This window comes from Octodon degus, unplaced genomic scaffold (assembly GCF_000260255.1).
Source record: "Octodon degus isolate 3935 unplaced genomic scaffold, OctDeg1.0 scaffold00167, whole genome shotgun sequence".
Classification (NCBI taxonomy): domain Eukaryota; kingdom Metazoa; phylum Chordata; class Mammalia; order Rodentia; family Octodontidae; genus Octodon; species Octodon degus.
The window spans coordinates 3,495,145-3,503,560 of NW_004524743.1; the positions used below are offsets into that span (position 1 = coordinate 3,495,145).

Sequence of the window (8,416 nt, forward strand, 5' to 3'; positions counted from 1 at the left end):
GCGGCGGGGCGGGGCGGGGCGGGGCGGGGCGGGGCGGAATGCGCGGCGGCGCCGGGACTTTTATGGAAACTTGCGGCGGCGCCCAGGCCCCCTCCGGCCGGCGGGCGCAGTCTCTCCGCGCGAGCCCAGGACTCCGCTCGTCGGAGGATCGGCGGTAAGAGGCTGGGGTGGGCACGGCTGGTCCTCCCCGGCTCGGGCTCGGGGCTGCTCCGGCCGCGATCCCCGCGTCCGACCCCACGCCCGGCTTGCGCCCCTGCGCCCGGGCTGCGTGGGGAGTCCCGGGGTCCCCTGCGCGGGCTGCCGGCTCCGACCTGACCCCGGGGAAGCCAGGGGTGGGGGGGTCGTGATCGAACAGGTGTGGTGTCCACGCGGGGCCTAAGTGGGGGTGTGCGCCCGAGGTGTCCCCGCGGGGTCCCCACGCGGTCTCCAGCCGAGGGCTCCAGTGGGGGACGCCACGCGGGGTCCCACGGGTTGGCGGAAGGACCCTTGGCTTAGAGATGAGAGCCCACCTGCCCGCGAGAAGTGTAACGCGTCCTTCTACACGCGTGGAAGGGGTTATCATTGGCATTTGTGAGAAAAAGAACCAGGTGGAAAGGTTAGTTGCTTCGCAATGAGCCTGCTATTTATCTTATATTTGTTAAAGGTCACAACGTGAACAGGGAGTTAGGAGAGAGAAAGCAGGATAAAAATAGCAGAAGGACGAGTCTTCGAGTCTTCGCACTGTCCTTAGGGGAGAGACAGGTAGAGAAAAGAGGGAGAGTGACAAGTAAGAAGTTGGTCCTTTGACCGAGGCGGTGGGAGCGTCGGCACGCAGCAGCTAAATTCTGTCTGTGAGTTCATGGAACAGGCGCCTGGCCCTGGAAGTCACAGCACAGCTCTGTCCAGGGCCGTGTGATTAAATGAACTTAACTATTTCTGCCGCCTTAGTCACACGGTATTAAGCGGACCACACAAAATTTCCTCTCGGTGTTAACCTTTGACAGGTTAAACTGCGGCGATGAAAGGCTCAGAATATTCGTTTTTTAAAAATTGTTTGCTTTTCTGGGTATGGGTAAGAAAAAATGCATAATTAATCAAATGAAAGAAAAAAATGTTTGGGGAAAGAGATCTGGAGCATAAATGAACTTTGATTATTCATTGCAGCCAATTTCAGATTCTTTTTCCTTAGCACCAATTTCTGAAAGTATCTTATCTTTTGACTGATACTTCATTCTGAGGAATGATTTTAAGAAAAAAATGTGCCATTCTTACTTTACTCACAACGATGCACTTAAAAAACCGTGAGCAAAAATCACAACAAAATTATTTGAAATCCAGTTTTCCTCATTAGAGTTATGGATGAGATCCCCTTTTTATAGATGTACATTTAAATTCATTTTCAGTTGAAATGTAGTGAGTAGCAATTATTCCTGCATACCTTAAAATGGAACCTGTGCTATTTTTGAAAAAGTGACATGCAAGGCTGATCCTTGTCAAAATGTATGTCATCTCGAGTGACTATATTTAGCATCAACAAAGGAACACACTATCTAGGTTTGAACAGTATTTTTCCCCTGAAAGGTCTTGTGAAGTAGGTTAAAATTCCACCTGTGAACAAAATCAAAACTCAATCCGTCTATTGGGGAGATATTAATTGGGGATTTAGAATGCTTAGAACCCAGGCGGCCTGAGATGTTAAATGTATTTCATCTATGACAAAGTCAAATCCACCTGATGTCTTTGAAACATGCTACAGGAATAAAAAGAGTTATTGAGATAAGTACAGAAGCGTTGTAGGTGTCTGAAAGAGAGGTCGCGGTAAGTCGGAGAAAGCACACAGCAGACGGGCGTTCTGCAAGGTCAAGCAGGAAAGAGGACTTTCAGTATATTTGGTAGCAATGTAGGGCCACACACACAGCTCAGCAGCTTATAATTCAGATGGAAAATGATTTAGTGTTAACAGCTTTGCGTGTTTCCCTTCCCGTGTAATCGATCTGCAAACCGTGTCACCTTCCGATCCTTTCACATTTGCTACTGTAGCACGCTACGTATGTCACACACGTGGGAGCCGGGTGCTTTTTTTTTTTTTTTAATTGATACAGGGTCTTGCTACGCAGTTCAGACTCTAGTGATCCTCCTGTCTCAGCCTCCCCTGTGCTGGGATTACAGGAGTGCGCCACCACACCCGGTTTGAGAGCCAGCACGGCATGCAGTACCAGGGATCGGACTCTGGACCTCGTGCTGCCAGGCAGGCGCTTAGCCCACGGAGCTGTCTCCCTAGCCCGAGCTGGGTGCTTTGCATGGAAACGTACAGCTCGGCCTGCGGGTCACGTTGCTGCGGGAGCTTGGATTGCTGCAGCCAGCCGGGGCTCCCTGAGCTCGCTGCAGTCAGAGCTACCCTGGCCGGCCTTGCGGCCCACTGTGGGGAGCCCACCCCGAGCCCACTGCTGTCCTAGTTCGTCTTCGCACCTGGCTGTGGCTTAGGCTTCCCAACTGTGAGGACAGCGAAGGTGGCTCTGCACGTGGTGGCCCCACATGTGCTGGCCCCACACTCGGTCTCGCTGTTCCCTCCCCGTCTTTCCCACACACAGACCTTACCCTGGCGGCCTTTTCTTTTTTGTCTTTTTTGAGACAGGGTCTAGCTATGCAGTTCAGGCTGGCCTTGGAGCTCACTTTGTAGCCCAGACTGGCCTCCAACGTGCAGCGTCCTCCTGCCTCAGCCTCCCGACTACTGAGGTCGCAGGTGTGCACCACCATGCCAGCTCCCTGGCAGCTTTCCCTGATGAGGCCCTGCCGCCTTACCTCTTCTGGATGCCGGCCGCTGATTCGCTCTTCCCTTTGCCTTCCTCGTGCCGATTCCTCTTCGTGCACATGCGCAGTTGGTGGCCTTTCCTGTCTACCGCCTCCCTGCGCCTCTCTCCTGTCCTGCCACCCTCTGCTCCTGCCTCCCTCTTTCTGGCCCACACGGGTCTCCCTTGCTCAGTGTGGTCTGTTCATTTAGCTCAGAGCCACAAACTGATCATTAAAAAGACATTTCTGAGACACAGATTTGCCTCAGAACTGGCATAGTTTACATGGACACACGCTGTGATCATCTCCTGAGAAACTGAAAGGTCTGGGAAGCTGGGCGCACCTCGCCGCCGCAGCCCTCTGTTGCTTCACAGCTAATCCCATTCATTTAGCTCACCTAGCAAGTCACTTATGGGACACCAGTGAGCAGCGCCTGACCCTAGAGCCCGAGGATGCAGCCCCTGAGCTAAGCATGCATCAGTCATGTCCAAAGCGTGACGTGCTGGGAAGCCTGCTGGACTTAACATCCAGTGGCTGGACTTCATTTTTAATTTTGAAACAGGGTCTCACTAAGCTGCTAAATTTCTCAGGCTGGGTTCAAACCTGCAGACCTCCTGCCTCAACCTCCCGGATCACTGGGATGACAGGCGGGTGCCACCTGCCCGTCAGCACCTAGAGTTAGTGTCAGATATGTAGGTATATTTAGGCTAGCAGGGGCTCTTGGATCGTGTGCCTTCGAATAGTTTGCATTCATTGATAACAGTTTGCCCATCAGACCAGGAAGGAATTTCTATCAGGAAGGAATTTCTACCAAAACAAGTCAAGAATTTTACTCATGGGCTATAGGAGGCCTAGGGGAGGTAGTTCAGATAAACGAGTGTTTCCAAGTTCGAAGGAGCTGTATTTCCTTTCCACTGAGGAGTAGTTAGGAGATTTTTGTGATGCCAGAGCCTGGCCTTCAACTGGAACTAACGACAGCCCTGGCTGTGCTTCTGCCTGCGCCCGTGGTCTGGAGCTCGCCGAGGCCTGGGCTCTTGCCAGGCTCTGTCCCCAGGGAGAGGCCGCTGTGCCTGCGGAGAGCGCGCGAGGCCCATGCTGTCCCCGAAGCCCGGTGCTGGCTGCTCTCGCTGCTCCGTCGAGCGCGCCACCGCCCACCCACCCGCCCCCGCTGCCTCAGTGGCCCCCACCTCTTGCCTCTCTGGGCTCCTCTGGGTCCACCGCTGGGCTGCGCCGCCGTGCTGCTGGGGGCTGTGTGCGGCCCACGTCGCTCCGAGCTCCGGGCCTTTGTGGAGCAGCTCGCGAAGGCCAAATGTTGCGCGCAGTCGCTATGGTGGAACGTTGGCGCAATCAAGGTGTGGTCTTGGTTTTAGGGAGAAATGGAGTGCTGGTGGGAGCAAAGATAGTCCCTCCTTCAAATAGCTATAGTAGGACCTGATTGCATGTGTTTGTGTTGATGTATGTGGCAGGATTTGTAGCACAATTTTTTTTTTTTTACCATTGTCCCAACTTTATTGATGTTACAGCACAGCAAAAAGATTCAAACAGCTCCACGTGGTGTTTTGAAATTCATCCAGACGGTAGGCTGTGTGACCTGCAGGTGGGGGAGGCTGCCGAAGTCCAAAAGCTTCAGCATTTCTTTAGTGTCAGGATCTACTTCAATGATTTCCTGATCCAAGGCTGAGACCTCAGGGACCTAATTATCTCTCCTTTCTCTCTCCTCCTCCTGCAACTTGATGGAAATACCCTGCACAGGGCCCCTCTGTATTCGCTTCATCAGATGTGTGACACAGCCTGCTATCTTGTTGCGGAGTTTCTTGCTGGGGATGATGGCGATTTCCTTGCACACGCGCTTGTTGGTGTGCAAGTCGTTTCCCAGGCGTGTATAGTACTTCTCAATGATGACGTGGGCTGCCTTCTTCACTGTCTTGGTAGGAACGTGGACCATGTTGGCGGGTCCCAAGGAAAGAGCTGTAGCACAATTTTTTAAAAATGTATTTATGTATTGGATATATGGTCTTACTACGAAGCTCGGACTCTGTAGTGATCCTCCTGCCTCAGCCTCCCGGGTGCACCACCACGACGGTTTCAGGGCTGCCACAGTGGTCGAGGCTGGCACTGCGTGCAGTACCAGAGATTGAACCAGGGCCTCTGTGCTTGCCGGGCAGGTGCTTACGCCGCTGAGCTATCTCCCTGGCCCTGTACCACAATTCTTAAAGAGTGAGATTGCAACCTTCATTAATTAAATATAATAAAGCTAAATATTTGCATTTCTTTTTTTTCTTTTTTTTTTCCAGAACCAGGGATTGAACTCAGGTCCTTGCACTTGCCAGGGAAGCACTTATTCCACTGAGCCATCTCCCCAGCCCCTACATTTCTGTTTCTTATACTATAGTAAACATTGAGGTTCACCTTTTGTGGAGCTCATAATGATGTTTGTTTGAAAAAAAAATGATGTTTGTTTGAAAAAAAAATGATGTTTGTTTGAAAAAAAAATGATGTTTGAAGACAGTGAAAGGTAGAGTTAAAGTTCATTGGTGGCATAGAGTTGAGTTTAGTGAAATGTGGATTAAAAGCCCACACTTTTAACAGTTGTGTCCTCCCCAGGGAAAAAGACAACACATATCACAACACAGTGAAGCAGTTGGTGTGGATGGCACAGAGCTCGGATTCCAGATTCTTTTCGTGATACCCAGCGTTATTGGCTATTCTTGAAATATTTTAATTGCATATCTAGGACGCGAAGGGAAATTAAATTTAGAACAATTGGAGGTTAAACATAGTCTAATGAAATCCTAGAGCCCCAGCATTAGTGTGTATTTTCGGAAGGACTTGTGGAGGGTGGGGCCCGCGTGGAGCACCGTAGCAGAGGGAGCGCTTGGACTGCAGGAGGCCCTGGCTGTGGGTCCGGTACCCGCAGGAAGACCTGTTACACTCTAGGTTGTGTGCCTCACTGAAAGGGACGGGTTCTGCCAGGGCAGCTTGAGCTTGATACAGTATCCAGCCTGGGAATGATGTTACCCCAGAAGCATAATTTATCAAGTCACTAAAAATCATTTTCAAGCGCTTGAAATCTGTTACGCCCTTTGACACCAACAGCAGTGCACCAGAGGGCATATGATTCATCCATTTGTGTCTCATGTAAATTAAGTAGCAACAGCAATTGAGAGCACACATGGACAGCGATAGAGAGCACGGAGTGAGTGTTGGCTCCAAGTCCAGAGACCTGGAGTCTAGCTCTTTGCTCTGCTTGCCCGCTTCACAACCTTTGCTGAGGCCCCGCAGGCCCCTTTGTTTCTTCCCAGGCAAATGAAGGGTCGGACTCTGCTTTGTGTGAACACTGGCAGATAAGCTCGGAAACCCCATGCCTCCTCATCCAGGCCTCCAGACTCGGGGTGTGACGTGGACAGGCAGCAGGGCTGAGCCCATGTTCTATCTCAAACTCGCTTCTCATTTAATCTCTGCGCACAGTAAGCCGCTCACTTGCACTGCAAGCCCTACGCCAGCTCCTGGCAGCAAGTGTGGCCTTCGTCCCCTCAGCTGTCCCTGCTGGTCATGCTGGCCACAGTGCCCACTACCACACAAGCGTCTGGGCAGAGAGGGCCTTTGATTTTCTGTTCACTTTCATCTAACCGCGGCCTAAGGTAGTGCCTGGCACAAAGCAGGAGCTTCATAAATACCTGTCAGAGGAATAGTGGGTCACCGCGGCCCATCAGCTCCGCCTCTAGAATGACTCTTCTAACTTTTCCTTGCTGATGCTTCTGTTCTGTTTCTGTCCCTTCTCTTCTCTTGGCAAGGTCTTCTTGCCAGCCCCCTTCCCTACCTCACTTCTGGTCTCTGTCAGAGTCTGTCCGTCCGTCCATCCGTCCGTCCGTCCTTCCTTCCTTCCTTCCTTCCTTCCTTCCTTCCTTCCTTCCTTCCTACCTACCTACCTACCTACCTACCTAAAGTACATTCTGACGAAGGCATGCTTCTGCCAAAAACAAATCTCTTGCTGGTGCGCCTCTGCCCATGCTCCTGTCTGAGCTGTCAGGACCACAGCCTCACAGTCTCTCCATCTGGAGCCCCAGCATGTGGGGTCGTGGCACCCAGGCAGGCCCTGTGTCCCCAAGCTTCTTTTGCCCACCTGCCCTGCCCTGTGGTCCTTTGTGAAGTCCTCTCCCTTCAAGCTTGCTGACCCAGCCCCTGCTCTTCTCATCCACCCCAGAGTCGCCCTTGTCCCCATGCGCCACTGCTGTCGCAGTGCCTCCTACCTGGACTCAGAGTTCAGGACTCTGGACTCTGAGAGCCATCAGCTTTTCCCACCAGCCAGTCTTGTGTTCAAGGGCTGTGCCTTGCTCAGATTTGCTCAGAGAGGTGTCAGGTGTGGCGTATGCATCTCCTCCCCAGAACACTGCACTGAAATTACGGACCTGACCTGTGGAATTTGGCAAGGATGCGACTCTTCTGCTCCACCGTGTACAGGCCATGGAGATGCCACAGTGCTCCTGAGCTCGCGACAGACATGGCAGTCACCTCTGCTAATGTGCCCACTTCACGTGCAGGCCTGGGCCTCTCCAGTCCCTGCTCTGTGATAGCCAAATGCTCACTGACAGACCATGTGATCACCATCATCCTTTAAGCCTAAAGAAGACACTCAGTGTCAGGAGATGGCAAAAAGTACAAAACAATGACATGTTTCTTTCTTTCTTTTTTTGGCAGAACCGGGGATTGAACTCAGGCCCTTGATCTTGCCAGGGAAGTACTTGTTCCACTGAGCCATCTCCCCGACTCCCTTATTTTTATTTTGGAACCTAGTTAATTTTCATTTGTGTTGCTAATGGGTTGGTATTTTAGGTGACTTGGTGTATATATACTTGAACATTTTCTACCTTAGTTTCTACCCATTTCATAGCTGTAGGTGTAATTTATTTTTTTTTTAATTTTTTTAATTCAATAAAACTTTGAAAAAAAAATAAAAATAAAAAAAAAAAGGAAAAAAAATTTTTTTAATAGTGGTGCTGCTTATTTATTTATTTATTTATTTTTGTGGAACCGGGTATTGAACTCAGGCCCTTGCGCTTCCCAGGGAAGCACTTATTCCACTGAGCCATCTCCCCAGCCCTGTAGGTGTAATTTATACGCACAGAACTGGTGTAGGTGCTCAACAATGGGCCTGCACTGTAGCCCTGGGCCTGAGGAGTTTGAGGTGCAGGGTTGTAATTCACAGCTCTTCTTCCAGGAGGCCACTTTTATAAACATCGGAGCTTAGTTTTATGTGTTTATACACTTTCACATGTTAACTAACGCATTCTGTAAAACTAAAAATGTAGTGGTTGCTAGAGGGCTGGGAGCCCAGAGTAGGCATCGCAGGCCTGGAGCAGGCAGCAGGGATGGGAGCTTCTTCTCTCCAAGAAGAATAGAAAGAGTCAGGTGTGTAGTGCATGCCTCTAATGTTAGCACTCAGGAGGCTGAGGCAGGAGAATTGCTGTAAGTTTGAGGCCAGCCGGGATACATAGTAAGATCCTGTCTCAAAAAGATGAAGAGGGGGCCAGGGAGACAGCTTAGTAAAGTAAGTGCTTGTCTGGCAAGGGCAAGGGCCTGTTTTCAAACTCCAGTTCGGCAAAAAAAAAACCAAAAAAACAAAAAACATGAAGAGAAGAAGAGGGAG

General features: G+C 50.9%; 1 protein-coding gene and 1 pseudogene across 5 annotated transcripts in view; one reads left to right on the top strand and one right to left on the bottom strand.

The window, feature by feature from the left end:
* The first annotated feature begins 63 nt into the window (after positions 1 to 63).
* Nexn (nexilin F-actin binding protein) overlaps positions 64 to 8,416 on the top strand; it is a 36,966-nt gene continuing 28,613 nt past the window's right edge. For 2 of the 5 annotated variants that reach the window (XM_004643167.2, XM_004643168.2), the window contains exon 1: positions 64 to 154. Coding sequence is in view for 3 of the 5 variants with exons in the window: in XM_023703245.1 (XP_023559013.1) it covers positions 498 to 595 (98 nt within the window). In the remaining 2 variants the exon portion in view is untranslated. The other 3 variants (XM_023703245.1, XM_023703247.1, XM_023703246.1) reach the window with 2 other exon arrangements.
* Positions 4,304 to 4,714, bottom strand: LOC101586733 (annotated as a pseudogene).